We start from the raw sequence: 17,283 nt of genomic DNA, 5'->3' as shown, positions 1-17,283 counted from the left end.
TCTATTATATATCTTCTCTATAAAGGACCAGAAATACCTTGTTTACGTATCATTGGAAAGTGCATTAACATAAATATAGTAGTAAGAAGTGGCAATACAAAAGTGTGTAAACTATAAAAACGAATAATCTAGCCAAAGTAATAGGAATTAGACCTAACACGATTCCAAATAGAAAAACTTCAATCATTTCAATTTTTTGAAAAGGAGAAAAAAAAAAGATCAAACGAGCCTATAAAATAAAAGCAAAAAAAAACATCTTTGTGTTGATTTTGTTCGAAAAGACAAATAAAGAAATTCTATTTTCTCGCCTATTTACTACGGCGACGAAGAATCAAATTATCACTATATTTATTTCTTTTTCTACTTCTACTTCCAAGTTCCCAAGGGTTCTTACGCATTACTCACCCGCCCACCACTGAAAACACAACTTCTCGTCCAACTTGCATGTGTTAAGCAGAGGTTTCTTTCCATTTCTTAGTAAGAATGGATGACGGTATTCTACCAATTAGTAGACACGGGTAAGAAATAAGAGAATACTAAAGATCCGAGCCATAGAATTTCTCAATTCTGACATAAGGTACTTATTATATCGAGCAGTTTTTTGGATGTTAAATACTATTGGATGGGTTACTTTTTATTGGCATTGGAAGCACATCACATTATGGCAGGGTAACGTTTCACAGTTTAATGAATCTTCCACTTACTTGATGGGTTGGCTATGAACTTATAATCTGATGATCGAGTCGATTCCATGATTATAGGTTCATTCCATACCGGACCAGACCAGAATAGGGTTATATACATTCCCAAAGGGTCATTCGAGCGAATTTTATCCATCTCCAAGCAAAAACACTCTGATCTCCTATCAGAAAAATTCCTAATTTTCCTTTTAGTGCTTCGACTCTTACATAAAGTTCTTGTTTGGACAATTCAAAAGTTGGAGAAGGTTTTTTACTAATAAATCGATATTCAAAATCAATCCTTTGAGACATAGCTTCGGCAGATTGCTTAGCTCCATTCATCTTCGGAGCAAGAGCCCTCGTTCAGTGAGCTATTACGCACTCTTTCAAGGGTGGCTGCATCTACGCAAACCTCCTGGCTAACAAGAAAGAATTTATTGCTCCTTTATTTTCTTTTTCTTTTTTTCAATAACTCCTATACACTAAGATCGGGTCTTATCCATTTGTAAATGGAACTTCGATAGAAGCTAGGTCTAGAGGGAAGTTATGAATACTCATTGAATGAGCAATTCAATAAGAGAGGTCGGATATGGAATAAGTTCGGCAAGGAATCACGAAATCTTGGTGATCTTCTCTATCTAATGAATGGAGAGTCTGCTTGAAAATCGTCTGCCCTACCTTGAAAATCGTCTGCCCTACACCCATCCCCGAGTATATGCTTCAACAGGAATCACACAAGGATAGATTAGAAACCTCTATAAAATGCCCACCCATAACCCAGCAGATTACATAGTCAAGGAATTGTATACCATGCTTCTTCTGTCTATCAATAACTGCATGCATTGCACGGTGAATGTGAAGAAGTAGTCCATTATCTCAACAATAATGAGCCAAGCTAGTATTTGCAGTGAATCCTCCTGTTAAGTAGTCATGCATTATGATAGAAACTCCCAATTCTCTAGCAAATACAGCTCTTTTATCATTTCTTCACATGTACCCGCAGTAGCATTCAAGTAATGCCCTTTGATTTCAGATGTTTCAGCCTGTGCTTTATAAATTAATTTGGTACAAAATAAGAAATGATCTCCAACGCATAAATGGCTGAGAGTTCACATTCTCATCATCTTTGGTAAAATCAAGTCCACCGCGAAGACATTCATAAACTGCTCTACCATAGTTTTTAGCAGATAACCCCAATTTTGGTTTAACAGTACATCCCAACAGGGGACAACCATACTTGTTCAATTTATCTCTCTCAACTTGGATCCCATGAAGCGGGCCTTGGAAAGTTTTAATATAAGCAGGAGAGATTCGCAGATCTTCCAGATGTAGAGCACTCAGGGCTTTGAACATAAATACATTACCTACAATGGAAGTAAACATTTTAGTAACAGAACCTTCTTCAAAAAGGTCTAAAAGGTAAGCTACATAACAGATATATTGATCTGCTTCTCCAGGAATGGGTTCAATATGGTAGCATCGCCCTTTGTAACGATCAAGGCTAGTAAGTCCATCGGTCCACACAATTGTCCATGTACCAGTAGAAGATTCAATAGCTACCGCCGCCCCTGCTTCTTCAGGCGGAACTCCAAGTTGAGAAATTACTCAGAATGCTGCCAAGATATCAGTATCTTTGATTTCATATTTAGGAGTATAATAAGTCAATTTCTACTCTTTAACACCAGCTTTGAATCCAACACTTGCTTTAGTCTCTGTTTGTGGTGACATAAATCCCTCCCTACAACTCATGGATTAAGAATTCTGACAACAACAAGGTCTACTCGACACGAATTAGGCGTTAATGAAACTTTTCACATGAATCTTCTACAAACTTCCCAACTAATACTAATATTATGGGTAATTGGCACAAAACGTCCTTACCTTTCAAGTCTATTGTGGAAAACGTCACTACCTTTCATTTTTTGGCATTTTTGCCCTCATTTCAACCTTTCTTTGCGCTGGACGTCCTTCCGTCCATATTCCGTTAGTTTTTCCGTTAATTAAAGGGTAATTGGCACAAAACGTCCCTACCTTTCAAATCTATTGTGGAAAACGTCCCTACCTTTCATTTTTTGGCATTTTTGCCCTCATTTCAACCTTTCTTTGCGCTGGACGTCCTTCCGTCCATATTCCGTCAATTTTTCCTTTAATTAAATACAAAAATACCTTTTTCTTTCCATAAACAAGGATAAAATTGTCCTCACCCACTTCACCCCTTTTTCCCGTCATCAATTTAGTCCATAAGTAACAGTAGCAGCAACATGAATCTGAAAATACTTTAAATGATTAAGTTAAATAAAGAAAAAATATCGTGAACACATTATATTTCACAATTCCACAACTACTGTTGCTGTCATCTTGTGTCACTGGAAAATTTTAGAAAGACATATTAAATGGATAGTCAATTTATAATGAGCCAAAATGGTGAATGGCTCTTTTTGGTTCAATGGAGAAGATGAATGGCTCATTTTAAATTGACTCATTATAAATTGACTACCCATTTAATATGTCTTTCTAAATTTTTCCAGTGGCACAAGATGACAGCAACAGTAGTTATGGAATTGTGGAATATAATGTGTTCACGATATTTTTTCTTTATTTAACTTAATCATTTAAAGTATTTTCAGATTCATGTTGCTGCTACTGTTACTTATGGACTAAGTTGATGGCGGGAAAAAGGGGTGAAGTGGGTGAGGACAATTTTACCCTTGTTTATGGAAAGAAAAATGTATTTTTGTATTTAATTAACGGAAAAACTGATGGAATATGGACGGAAGGACGTCCAGCGCAAAGAAATGTTGAAATGAGGGCAAAAATGCCAAAAAATGAAAAGTATGGACGTTTTCCACAATAGACTTAAAAGGTAGGGACATTTTGTGCTAATTACCCGAATGTTTAACGGAAAAACTGACGGAATATGGATGGAAGGACGTCCAGCGCAAAGAAAGGTTGAAATGAGGGCAAAAATGCCAAAAAATGAAAGGTAGGGACGTTTTCCACAATAGACTTGAAAGGTAGGGACGTTTTGTGCCAATTACCCCTAATATTATCAACTAATCAGAATGTTTGATTATTAGACCACGGTATTTGGTAAAGAATTATAATTATTATAAGATATTTATTTTTTATAAAAAATAAATAATAGCAGGTATAAATAGTAAATTGAGGTACCCATTTTATGACAACTTTCAATTATTCCTCTATTTTTGTGTCTTTAGTAGGCCTAGTATTTCCAGCAATTGTAATGGCTTCTTTATCTCTTCATGTGACGACTTTCAATTTTCCCTATATTTTTGTGCCTTTACTATGCCTACTATTTCCGACAATTGCAATGGCTTCTTTATCTCTTCATGTTCAAAAAAAAGATTGTTTAGATCTGACGAAACCCAATCTCAACCCTTTTTTTTTTCAAAACTTAGACTTGTAGCATAACACAGATACCCCATAAGCAGGATCAAGCATGTTGCCACCAGAAGCAGAACCCCGTATTTCTTCTAGAGAATCTTCTAATTGTTCCAGAGCAACTAGAAAAAGATACCTTCCCTCGATGTGAGCTCTTCACAACCTAGGACTGTAGTATGTTCCAAGGGTTGGGCTGTTTGCCCATTAAAGCGATACGTGAGTTGGGTTCAGAACGTCGTGAGATAGTTCAATCCATATCTGGTGTGGGCGACTACTACAAAGAGTATTACACCCTTGATCGTGAAATGTTGATTGCTTTTTTACCCCTGTGAATTGTGTGAAAGTAGGATACTCCAAATTCGGGCGCCCAACCCTTAGAACATACTATAGCCCCAGGTGGCGAAGAGCCGACATCAAGGTGCCAAACCTTCCCGTCGATGTGAGCACTTGGGGGAGATCAGCCTATTATCTCTAGAGTAACTTTTATCTGTTGAGCGACGACCCTTCCACTCGGCACCTCGGATCACTAAGGTTGACTTTCATCCCTGCTCGATGGGTGGGTCTTGCAGTCAAGCTCCCTTCTGCCTTTACAACTAAAAATAGTGGTATTTGCTAGCAATAACATAATAGAGGCAGTCAGTCAATATAGATTGATCTGAAATCTGACTCAAATCCAATATAGTACCTATGGGTATGTAAGAAATGTATTGCATCGATTCTTTTTAATAAATCGATCCGATCACAACTTCGAATATGGAATTCAAAGGGATCGTGGATTAGATTTCACTTGACTGTTAGGACCAATGCTACGAGCTTCTAGAATACAATGGGACCTTCGTAAAGTTGATCACTATGAGTGTTATGACGAATTTGATGGGGAGGTTCAATGGTAAAAAGAATTTGAACCAATCATAGACTTTATTGAGATAGGTAAAAATCCCCCTCTCAGAACCATATATGAGACTTTCATCTCGTACAGCTCAAGCAAAAATACCCAAATACTAGTAATCCAGGAAAATTATCATATCCATTTTGTATCATTTTGGCGGCATGGCCGAGTGGTAAGGTAGAGGACTGCAAATCCTTTTTCCCCAGTTCAAATCCGGGTGCCGAAACCAAAGCTCTTATTTTCTGTTAAGTAATTGTTCAAGTAAGTCTTGAATGAGCCCCTTGAAAGCTTGATGCAAGTAAACAAATTTTTGTTCTACGTCTTCGAACTATATATCCGCGTTTAATTCTGAAAAGAAAGATATGTGGCCATGAAAGAGAAAGAGGGATTAAGTAGAACAGAATTGACTGGGTGATAGAGTCGTGAAAACTCTTCTTTCTTCCATATTTCGGACATTTGCTCCGTGGAGCAATATGTTACTGCTGAAACACGAAAGAATTGAAATCTTAGTTCAAAACACTATGTATGGATGGTATGAACTGCCCAAATAAGAATTCTTGAACAGCGAACAACCAGTTCAGATATTCACAACCAAGAAGTACTGGATTCTCTTTCGAATAGGCCCATTTAGCAGCACCTTAGGATGGCATAGCCTTAGAAGGGCAAGGTTCAAACGAGGAAAGGCTTACGGTGGATACCTAGGCACCCAAAGACGAGGTAGTACGTGTTAGTTCTCTTGTTCTTAGACCAGTAGTAGTACGCATGCGAGTAATAGTAGTTTTATAGTTTCGAATGTTGATTGTAGCTTTAGTCGAAGCCAAATCTTAGTGTTGGAAGTAGTGCCGATCCCCATCGGTAGTTGGCGAATCTACAAGGCTGGAATGCCAACAGGCATCTATTATTGAGTTCACCCGACCTTATTGTACCCATTTTGGGAACGTCCAGTGCCAAAGTCACTGAATAATCTCATTTTTCAATTATTCAACCACTTCATTTTACCAAGTTTAATGTTAGCCAGATTAGTTAACATTTATTTTTTTGATGCAACAACAAGATGTTATTTGTAACAAATAGTTTTCTTGATATAATTTGAAAAAGTGAACAAGAGGTCCAAGGCAATAAAATATGAAAAATAAAAATTCTGTCGTTCAATCCCCACAAAGGCAGAGAACCCGTCGCTGTCTCGACTGTGCTACCGGAAGCTCTAGAAAAGTCGGAATATGAAGAGGCTCATATACGAAACACCACGAAATAATACCTAGAGCGAGAGATTCAATTAATCGAGATTTCGAAGTTGAAATTTCACCTCTACCATCAAAAGGTTTAGACAGGGCATTTATACACGACCCAAATAAGCCTCCCTTGCTTTACCAAGTATGAGTGGGTTTGGGATATATGAAAGCAAATAAATGCACACATCACACCTCTTGTCTTACATTTCATTCTAAATATCCAATAATAAATGAATAATGTATCAATTCGATCTAGAAATGAATCGACAGGACATAAAAGGACTATCTAAATTGATTCGTTTCTGCCGGTAGAATTCCTTCAACTGTACATTTATTTGACATGATTGGTTGAAGGGAAATAGCCAAATACATGGATTATTATTTTCAACGATCCATACTTGTAGCAATGAAATACTAACGCCCACACCAGATATGGACCGAACTGTCTCACGACGTCCTGAACCCAGCTCACGTGAAAACCTTATATTCCCTGAGGAGGTTCTACCACGTGGAAACGCTCTTTAATGGAACTTTAGCTGTAACTGGTCATGACCAAGAAACCACCGATTTTCCATAATCCCTTCCCAAACCAAACATGAATCTTTCGATTCATACGACTTTCATCGAATACGGCTTTCTGCAGAATTCTATATGTATCTTTTTTATTTATCAATGAGCATCAACGTTGTGCCTTCCTTGGCTAAATCTGAGGGAAGTACTATGAGACCACTTTGCTGTTGTCTCTTGCTTGCCCATGGATTCAGCAACAATTCGAAAGGTTGCTCTATTCGGAAATCTTCGAATCTATGCTTATTTTCAACTCCTTGAAGCATTTCGTCAATTAAAGTAATTTCTGTATCTACCCCAATGAGACTATTGTTCCGTACCATTATGGAAGAAGATCCGGGTAACAATATTGCCTAGTTGTTCTGGTCCATTTATGGTTATTGCTTCTGTGAACACAGTAGCTAAATAATCCCAACGTGTTACATAAGGCAAATATTCTGGAAATTCTAGCTATTGCCTGTTGAAGTAATTCGCGAGATCGAGGAATCCTTCATCAGTGGTTGTGAATGACTGATTTTTTCAATCTTTTTGACCTTGGTTCCATAAAAGCAAGTCAGAAAGATTGAGAAATATAACCATTTGATTTAATTCGTTCTCAGTAGCCGTGAAAGCCTCTCATACCTACTAATTGATGTACCTGAGATGCATTTCCTCTAGCTCCCAAAAAAGACATTATATGAACTGGATTACTAGTTCCAATATGATACAAATTTATATTTTTTGGGAATTGGTTGGAATGTGTTCCATATTGAACATTGGACATATAAGAGTTCCGAATCGAATCTCTTTAGAAAGAAGATCTTTTGTCTCATGGTAGCCTGCTCCAGTCCCCTTACGAAACTTTCGTTATTGGGTTAGCATACCCACAAATGCCTGTATTTTTAAGTTACATCGAGATCATTAGACCTTTCTCTTAGAGTTAAATCACTACTCTTCGTGTGGGTTCATATACCAGACCTCTCCACTAGATCTGTTCTCAGAAGTACCCTAAAAAAAAGGAACCTTTCCTCTCCCCTCCCCATCCATTTCATTTCAGGTTAAGAAGATGTGAATTGTTCGAATAAAATTTCAAATGGAGGAAATCCAAAGATATTTACAGCTAGATAGATCTCAACAACACAACTTCTTATATCCATTTATCTTTCAAGAGTATATTTATGGACTTGCTTATGATCAGTATTTCAATAGATCGATTTTGTTGATGATTTGTTGTGGAATAAGAAGCCTTCATATCTTAATGCACATATTTAATTTATTCGGAGCTATTAGAGCGGGATCCACTTTTTGGGAAATATGAGTCGAAGCAATAACAAAAATATTTCTAGCGGAACATCTTTTCGCATATAAAACGAAATTGATTCATCATTTGTAACATTTATCCATCTCGCGACTCCTATCAATCAATTTATTGAGCATAAACTAATAATACGAACTCGATTGTGTACAAAGTTTTCTCCAAGTCCTAGAATTTCTTGGATCTTCAAAAAGACGACTTTGTAAATTTCAGTATGAGTTCTTAATAATGTGGGACTGTTAAGACCGTTTGAAGTCTAGATGCGGCATGGTACTCTTTCTAGCACTATGTTAATATAGTAATGGCTCGTGCCACAAATGACCTATGAAGAAAAAGAATCCTAGAACAAAATGAGAGGTAGTTAACCGACTTCTAGGAGAGACATAATTAACTGCATTAATCTTGGTAGCTACGCCACCCACATAATTTAAAGAACCTAAAGGAGTATGAGTCATATATTCTGGGGAACGCCGTTCTTGCCAAGGTTGTATATCTTTTTTCAAACTACTCAAGTCCAAAAGGTCGATATTGGGGCCTGAATCACGATCGATGCCAATAGTAATCAAAATACTTAGATTGTTACTAATAATTATCAAATAATTGATCAAAAAAAAATTTTTATCTTATGATTCCAGTTCAAGAACGTAACGTGCCCCTGCTTTTTCAGGGTAAGAAGTGGTAGAGAAAATGCCTTGAGCCAATGTTCGAGCACCGGGCTAAGATTTCAATTCTTTTGTGAATATTTCCATTTATTCATCAAAAGAGGCGTCCCTTTGGAATATCACACATTGATCAATCAAAGAGAGATTCAACAACCAAAAGAAAGATCGATTCTTTGGGATTCATCATTTCTTCAAACGGAAGGAACAGAGATAGTTAGTTGCCATCATTGCGGGACTTAACCCAATACCTTACAGCACGAGCTGATGACAGCCATGCACCACTTATGTCTGCGTTCCCGAAGGCACCCCCCTGAACACAGCTCTTACAACTTTCATCGTATGGTGCTCTCCAAAGAGCAACTCTTCTCAAAATCTCACTCAAAAGGTGCTGAGTTGGAATCCCATTCCAACCACTATTCCATCTTCGTTATCCATTGAAATTGCCTTGAATAATCCTCCTTTTGCCGAATTATTGCCGATATAATCATAAAAAGCTATGCCTGGCATACATGGTCTTATGACTTTGATGAGACCTGTGCTTTTTGTAAACCATCGCCCCGGCCTGGTCACTGCGACCCCCTTTGTGAGGAGGCACCCCTTCCCCGAAGTTACGGGGCTATTTATTCGAGTTCCTTAGATATGTTTGCAAGCGAGATAATTGCCTTTTCAACATAGCTGCATCCCTTTTCGAAAGACGATTGAGTCTTATCAATTTTTCTTAATAAATGATTGACTACAAAAAGATTTTTTTTTTTTTTTTTTTTTTAGTGAACGTGCCACAATTTCCTCCTATTTTTTATTTTTTGTTTTTGTTTTTGTAAAGATGAAAAAAGAAATTCTGACTACAACCATGCACCACCTGTGTCCGCGTTCCCGAAGGTACCCCTCTCTTTCGAAGATTTAATCGAAAATATCGACAAATTCTTTCCAGGTCCAAAGAAATGAAATAAAAAAAGGGGTCCACTCTGGGATTCCATACCTTGGGACCTTATGTTCATAATGATGTCATGCTTGCCTTTGGTCTCAAGTTAAACTGGTGCTTGCTGTTGCACCAGAGCCATTGCGCCAACTGCTAAAGCATGGGTATTGCTCATTCAATGAGCATTCTCAATATTATGCCTTGAAGAGGACTCGAACCTCCACGCTTCCATAATGGCCATGAGCAGTTGCTCTAGAGTGGCCAAATAAGGCTTAGCTGATCGTATTACTACAGAATCAACTTGAACAAGTATAACTTGACCCGATTGGGTCAAACTCTTCTTTGGTGTCAAGGTAATAGTTATGAATAGTCATCAACTTCCGGGAAAGGGTCGAAGAATGGGACCTATTATGGGACATACAACACATTACAGAAGTAAATTCAGGTGGGAGCCACCTTGGTATGTGAGGGTACGATTACCTGTTGTGTCAACCATGCGGGTCATTTGGCAAAATCCTTTGTAGAAAGCCAAATAATTTGGCATATGTTGTCCGTTGTTAGACCAACAAAAGCATTTCTTTTTCTATTTAATTAATATTTATGCATAAAAATGGAAAAAGGATGAAAATAAACCTTAGCAATCAATTGAATCCTTCATTTGATTGTCAACACTAGAGCTATCAATTAAAATTTAGATTTTAATTTAAGTCAAACTTAATAATTTATTTCAACCACATATTTTATAGGTCTTGCAACTTTTCAGCCATACTTTTTATCAATTTCTATCAAAATTTACTAAAATATATCAGCTAAGCCTATGTTTAGGCTCCATTTTGATTTTATTATATTTTTCTCTTTCTTCTTTTCAATTACAACTTTTTCTAAAAAATGATGTTATACATCAACCCAAAACTTTTCTTTTTTTAATCACACATTCTTAAAAAAAAATTACTATTTCTAAATATATATTTTTTCCAAGACCTCATTAAAATGGAGCTCGCGCAAGGCTAAACATGCTAAAATCAAGAATCGGGCGTCCATGTTTTCCCGTGAATTATTCTCCTACAGGCCTGATATCTTCTGCTTTGCCCAATGATCCCTAAAAAGTAATCTCATAATTTTCAAATGGCCGTTTTCATCTACAAATTTAGGATCTGTTCTCTTCGTGTTTCAATTTTGTATTTTTGAATTTTGAATTCATTTTTGAGTTTTGTGTTTTGAGTGGTCGTTTTGAAATTGTAGAAAATTCGTTCTTTTTGTCATTCTGGAAAACTATTTCTGGAAACATAAAATTGGAAAACGTATTTACTTTTAAATTTTGAGAATATTTTTTTATAATATTTTATTCAAAAAATCTGATTATTCAATAAATTTTAATATTTTAATGTTAATATAGTATTAAATAACATATAAATTTTAAAGTTGGTGAAAAATGATTTGAGTGTTGATGAAATGTATTAAATAACTCATTTTTAATTATACATTATTTAATAAAGTGTCGATGAAAAATGATTTGAGTGTTTATAAATATGAGCCAAATATAGTTTTGAAGTTCTTAAAACCAATTTCATTTGTAATTATTTTTCACTTCCACCACTAACATAAGTCGAAATTCAATAACATGAAATATGTTCGTGAAATGTAAAACTTGTCTTGATTGAAACCTCAAGCGTACAAATTACATCAAAAGTCTATAGTCCTTTTGAGGCAAATAATACATTTGTATGTACAAATGCGAAACAATCCCATCTATATTGAGTTGCACATCACCAAAATTTGGTTCTTTCTGCAACCTAACCATATCCACTGTATATACAAAATTTGGCTCTTTTTGCAACTGGAATTTGGTAATCAAACATCAGTTCATAAAGCCAGCAAAACTAATGAAAGTTAAGAGGCAACAATTTTTTTGTTGGTTTCATTTGCAAATTTCAATAAAACAAAATGAAATTTCTGAGAACACTAGAGAGGCCCCATCCCACGACACACGCATGCACACACACAGAGCCACAGATGCAAGTAACACGCTACACTTACCAAGCTATATCTTGTCAAAATCATCATCAAATCCATCGTCACCACCATCTGAGAAACCAAAAGAATAATCATTAATCAGCATAAAATGAAAAAGACAAGTCTAATGCACCTAATCCAGTTTTTATGTACAGCTATATGTTAGCTGGGCACAAGAGATTAGCAAAAGGAAAGAAAGACTAGCTCTTTTTCCTTGCAAGTAAAGTGAGGTTTTATTATTGTAATATAAGTTAGGCAAACTTTCTGGTTGGAATATAATGAACCTTGCAGAATCAGTGATCAGGTTGGGTTTGAGCCACAAACAGATTCAAGACTGATTAGGAGAAGTGTGAACTAGATCAGGAGACAAATAAAGTTTGACTATCAATAAATTCAAAAATTTGAAACATTTAAGCCAAGACCCATTAATTCAAAGATGCACACACCCATTCAAAATAATGAACAGAATGACCAGAGATTAAGTCGATCATGCTTCCTACTTCTTATAAGAAACATATCACAGAAAATTAAGCTATACACAAGCCATATGCAATAAGCATCCTGTTTGAACAGCATTACTGGATTCTCATGGGAGATCAAGTAACGCAGTTCAAAAGCCTAAGAGAGGAGTTGTTTTAAAAAATGAAGAATGTTGAAATAGGTAAGAACTTAATAAACGATCATATTCAGCCAAAGGCTTAGTGTGCTTAGATGTTAAGTTTTAACTGCATTCTTGTTTGGACATGAAATCTAGATGGACTTCATAACATCACCCATTGAAAAGGTTAGAAGGTCTAAGTAATTTCTGGATCAAGAGCAATTTACATAGATCATTCCCAAAGACATAACTACAAAGTTGATAGAACATGGAAGTAAATTATTATTTTTTGTCCAAGACTTTCCAATAACTTATAAACTTCCCAACTCTTTTCATTCAAAGATCATATTGTTTCTCTATCCAAATCATGCCCCTTTTATCCTCTAATAATGAGACCTATCTCCAGCAAAAAGATTTCAACAATTTCTTATCAAAACTAAGACTACCAGTTTGCAGACTCCTTAAGAAACATTAAGTAGCCAACAAGATAATGAGAGTCACCTAATTTTCAACATCCAATTTCGAAAGTTCAATATTAGTAAGTAGCCAACAAATGCAATAACATACAAAAAACCATAAATAAATGTGCAAAAACTAAACCCAACCCATTCAAAAAACCAACCTTGATGTTTGGAAAGCAAAATTGATTGTTTGCATCAACAAAATTTCATCAATTTTGTTGGGACCGAATCTGCCACACAAGACTACTTTCACAATCTCGCTCGAATCTGGACAAAATTGCAGGTGACATATGTTGGTACTGGATGCGCCTGGTTGGGAGGAGTGGAGTGGTGGTGGTCCGCGCTCGAAACGGTGGCCGACGACGGTGGAAATATGGCGAAAATCGTGACTAATAGCGCGATTTTGGGTGGTGATTGGGGCTATTTTGGGCAACTCCGTGGCCAGGTGATGACAAGAGGTTGAAGAGGGAGGTGAGGGGGTTCAAATGGTTATGAAATCTGGTGTTCTAGGTAGCGGGTGGTGGTCGATTGTTGAGGAAGAAGGTAGCAGGTCTTCGATCGTGAGGGAGGTATTTTCGTTGCTTCTCTGCTCTCACGCACGGTAATGGAAAAGAGGATGTTTGCCATGTTTTTAATTTTACCATGTTTTCTACATTTTGTGTTTTTAGTACAATTTTTTTTTTCGAAAAGTTATTTTCGAAAATGAGAAGGATAACGCATTTTCACCATTTTAGAAAATCGAAAAATAAAAAACGGCTTAAAAACAGCCCCTTACTTTTTTAAAAAGTAGCTTTGAATTACATTTAGTCCATAGTAGTTTAGCTAAAAATCAAATTTTTAATAAGTTTTGATAAAAATTAATGAAATGCATAATTGAAATATCTCGTTAACTCCTGTATTTTTTTATTTTTTTTTTGGCCCCTTTCAATCTAACTTATATGATTTACCATGTCAAACATAGTTGACAAACATTGAATAACTACTTTCAAGAGTTGAAATGGTGAGAAACACCTGATATGAATCTTGACATAATTTTCTTATTTTTCATTTATAGCTGATACTTATTGTTGGATTCCCTTTTCTTTTGTACAAATATGAATTGGTTTTAACTTTTCAGCTGAAAAGTAAGGTTGACTTATTGATTATATCTAGAAATTGATTGGGTCAATTCATATTTGGCAATATTTTCTTATTTTTGCCCACAAAGTAGCCATTTCACAAAGAATCATAACAACAATCATGACACTAAAATATCACTTCCAAAAAGTTGAGTCGACTGCACGGATACTTTTTCGCTAGTCTGTTCAGCATCCACACAACAGCCTTAAATTTCATATTTCCGAATTGCATTTGGCGATAAACAAACGTAGGAAGTTTTTGTTCAAATCTTGTTTCAACTGACAAAAATAGTGAATAACCATCAGTCTTCACATATAACAAGTGGTTTTTCATTTATATATAAAAGCATCTGAAAAGAAAGATCAGATCATCGCAATATCAGACATGATCTTCTCCGGTCTACAAAAATTTGCACAATGTACAAAGACAAATCCATTGAAAGTACTCTTATCAGCTGAAATCTTTTGTGCCGATCAAGCAAGCAGTGTTGACTCCATCACAATAGAATTTTGATGGTCTACATTCTATGGAAACAGAATGAACAATTAACCACAATTGAAGGTGCAAATAGATGTAGAACTGCCCAGAAACGTCTTAACTCATATGCGTTTTCTTCTCCATACTCGACTTGCTTAGAATAATTACACCAATTACAATAAGCATGGCACCTACAAACCACTGCAAAAACAATTTTATATTCAGAAAAGCAACTGATAAAATTGCTTATTGGATAAAAACTCAGTAAGCGCAAGATTTTCTATCAATTTTCCTGAAGTAATTTAAAATTGATTTCTTAATTTAAACAGGCATAAAACGTGCTTAATTTGAACAAAGTTTCACCTGAAAAAATTTAATATTGTCTATTCCCTTTTGGTCCAAAAGAAGACAAATCCAAAGGGTATATCGTACAAAGGCAGTGGTAAATGTCAGATCAAAGGATTCATAAATATATATTAGCACTCAAACAACGAATGTGGAAAATAATCTTGTAATCTAATTCATAATACTCCACTGATACCATTCCACTATATCCGTTTTCCCTATTTAAAAATAAATAAATAAATAAATAAAAATCTGTCTTGGTTATGCCTCAAAGGTGAATAGATCTTCAAGCGGAAAACAAGAAGGGGTAGCATGGAGAGTCAAGAATCAGGTAAATGTTGAAGAAAATACTTCAATTACACTAAAAAGAAATCCAGACCTGAAAAAGATTATCTACTGATGATATCCTACCTTATTGTCATAAATTCTACACCAACAAAACAAATCAAAGACTACATCCCAATCATTTTGTCATGGTGGCCACTGCAGGAACTTGTGTAGTTCTAAATCACATCGTTTTCTCTACTTCTTCGAACTTGGGCTTTGTTTCAAGAGCAAAGGTTAGTACAAATGATTAATTCAATCCCTTGGCACTATTAAGTCCCATGGCTACAAGATGTATAGTAGAAAAGTGTATTGCTAGCTCAGAAAAGTTAGCAGTGCCAGATGCATCTCACTTTATAAAAGAATCAGCATCAAAGGGTGTCTGTCAACGTTTCAAGCATGTATAACAAGCAATCTAGGTTCTTAAATTAAACAATAAATCACCTTGGCAGGTAGTGCCTCCTCAAAGAGAAAGAATCCAGCCAGTCCAGAAAAGAGGAAGTTGGTAGCAAAGTTTGTCACTGTAGCTTGTAAAGATGAAAGAGCCTTCATGCTATTAACATAACATCCCCACATTATAACATTGAAAATTATAACCACGCCGTATTTAAGCTGTCAACAAGAAGTAAATGTGTCAGTTAAGTATCTCACAACTTATGTGACAGTACCAGTTCAGTGAACTGCAAGCATTTTGAGAACGACCAATGATACATCAAAGTTGATTTATGCATATGTAGATTGCAGCAACCCAAATATTACATGTGCAGTTATAATCAAACTAGAGAAAGAATGCGCATATAAAATTTCATCGTATTGATTATAAGAAAAATCAAAGGGCATTTCCTTGTGATATTTATGGAAGGCAATTGCCTATCCTAGTAAACATATACATAATAATGCATAATATGAAGGCTTTAACATAATTAATTCAAAGGATAAGCCGAGCCAGTTGCATATGACATCTAATTTGAGTCATAGCAATTTTGCTTGGCAACTGGTCGTGCACCATAGCTACAAAAATTGTATGTTATAAGAGATCAGTCCATTTCAAATCGATGCAACTATTCAAATGGACATGACTCAGGGACATAACCATTAGGAAAGAAACTTAGGCAATATTTCAACACACACATAAGGTACAGAAGGTTGGTAGCCAATTGAGTCACCATTCTCCATAATACAGTCTTCAATTTGCCTCAGCAGGTGGCAAATGGCCTGAATTCATATTTGCCTCCCTCTATAAGTCCCGCATTGCCCACGTTATATGCTGAAAGCAATAAATTATACGACACAAATAAATCTAGTATGGTAAAGGAGTAAAGCAAGACTAGCAATGACGCCTTTGTTTGCAACTTGGACTATATTATTAATTTTCCAAATGCAGTAACATCCACAATCAACCAGAGAATACACAACTGAAGAGAACAACAGAGGCTGTAAACATCTTAGGCAGCCACATTATACATGGCATCTAACCTAATCATCAATACAGTTCTGGTACTGCTATCAAAATTAATAACTATGTGTATATATCTTAATGAAAAGTAGGAAATGTGTCTTGATTTGTATCATTCATGTCTTTCTCAAAAGTAGGGGAGATTTCCCCCCCTCCATTTTGGGATAATTCTCTTGTATCGAATTAGTTTTGTCGCTGAAGTATTCCTATAATAATACCACCAAATGATATAATTCATCACTCATCCCAGAAAGCAGATGCTATTTCTAAATTTAACGAAGATTCATGTCTCTACAACATTTCAATTTAGGGTTTTGAGTTACTAATCAAAGATTGTTCAAGTTACCTGAGATGAGAAGAATTTGGCAGAAATGGCAGCCAAAGCAGCGTTGACTCCAGCAGAAATTGCCCACGTGTAGCCTTTCTTCTTGCTGCTCTCCATCTACTCAACCAAATTTCAACCGCCGACCGACGGGCAATAATCTCCTTAGATGCACACTGTCATAAACTTTCAGCAGCTGCTAAAAATGGGTAACATGGACTAACCAACAGCCAACGGGGTATTTTTAGTTTAGCCACGTCAAACTAACCAATTTTCACTTTGACCAAATTTTTTTTACCATTCATTAGTACAATGGCCTCTTAAATTATAAAAGATAAATTAGTCGATCCCACGTGCGTTGCACAATTATTGTATTTAATGTGTCTTTATTTGCGTGATGTAGAGATTTTAGTTTTCTTGACATAATTTTAACATGCTTTTGAAGTTTAAATTAAATTTTTTGGTATGAATCTTCTCTGGCAGTTAGTATAAATTAGATTTAAAATTGTGGGAATATAAGTAA

The 17,283-nt window shown here is 35.8% G+C and overlaps 1 protein-coding gene, 1 long non-coding RNA gene and 1 pseudogene across 2 annotated transcripts; all 3 read right to left on the bottom strand.

Moving 5' to 3' along the window:
- Positions 1-1,008: 1,008 nt before the first annotated feature.
- On the bottom strand, positions 1,009-2,525 carry LOC111409413 (annotated as a pseudogene).
- Positions 2,526-11,276: 8,751 nt separating this feature from the next.
- On the bottom strand, positions 11,277-13,334 carry LOC111408859. The gene is made up of 2 exons (XR_002705370.1): positions 12,879-13,334; positions 11,277-11,730 (listed from the first exon to the last, which is right to left on the bottom strand). It is a non-coding gene; the product is annotated as an uncharacterized LOC111408859 (long non-coding RNA).
- A 704-nt stretch (positions 13,335-14,038) lies between these two features.
- On the bottom strand, positions 14,039-16,984 carry LOC111408857. Its single transcript, XM_023038668.1, has 3 exons — positions 16,785-16,984; positions 15,427-15,594; positions 14,039-14,514 (listed from the first exon to the last, which is right to left on the bottom strand). The coding sequence occupies exons 1-3, from the start codon at positions 16,878-16,880 to the stop codon at positions 14,431-14,433; spliced, it is 348 nt and encodes a 115-aa protein (XP_022894436.1). The 5' UTR covers positions 16,881-16,984; the 3' UTR covers positions 14,039-14,430.
- Positions 16,985-17,283: the final 299 nt, after the last annotated feature.

The sequence above is a fragment of the Olea europaea genome, chromosome 14 (assembly GCF_002742605.1).
Source record: "Olea europaea var. sylvestris chromosome 14, O_europaea_v1, whole genome shotgun sequence".
Taxonomy (NCBI): domain Eukaryota; kingdom Viridiplantae; phylum Streptophyta; class Magnoliopsida; order Lamiales; family Oleaceae; genus Olea; species Olea europaea.
The sequence above is the reverse complement of the archived record's forward strand: the minus strand, read 5'-3'. Positions and strand labels throughout refer to the sequence as shown.

What these genes read in the sequence shown, in the direction of transcription:
- LOC111408857 (XM_023038668.1), bottom strand. Translation starts at nt 16,880, where the DNA reads ATGGAGAGCAGCAAGAAGAAAGGCTACACGTGGGCAATTTCTGCTGGA. An exon ending in CCAAATTCTTCTCATCTCAG is followed by an intron (nt 15,595 to 16,784) that starts GTAACTTGAACA and finishes TCTTGTTGACAG; the next exon opens with CTTAAATACGGCGTGGTTAT. An exon ending in AGGAGGCACTACCTGCCAAG is followed by an intron (nt 14,515 to 15,426) that starts GTGATTTATTGT and finishes TTGTTTTTGCAG; the next exon opens with TGGTTTGTAGGTGCCATGCT.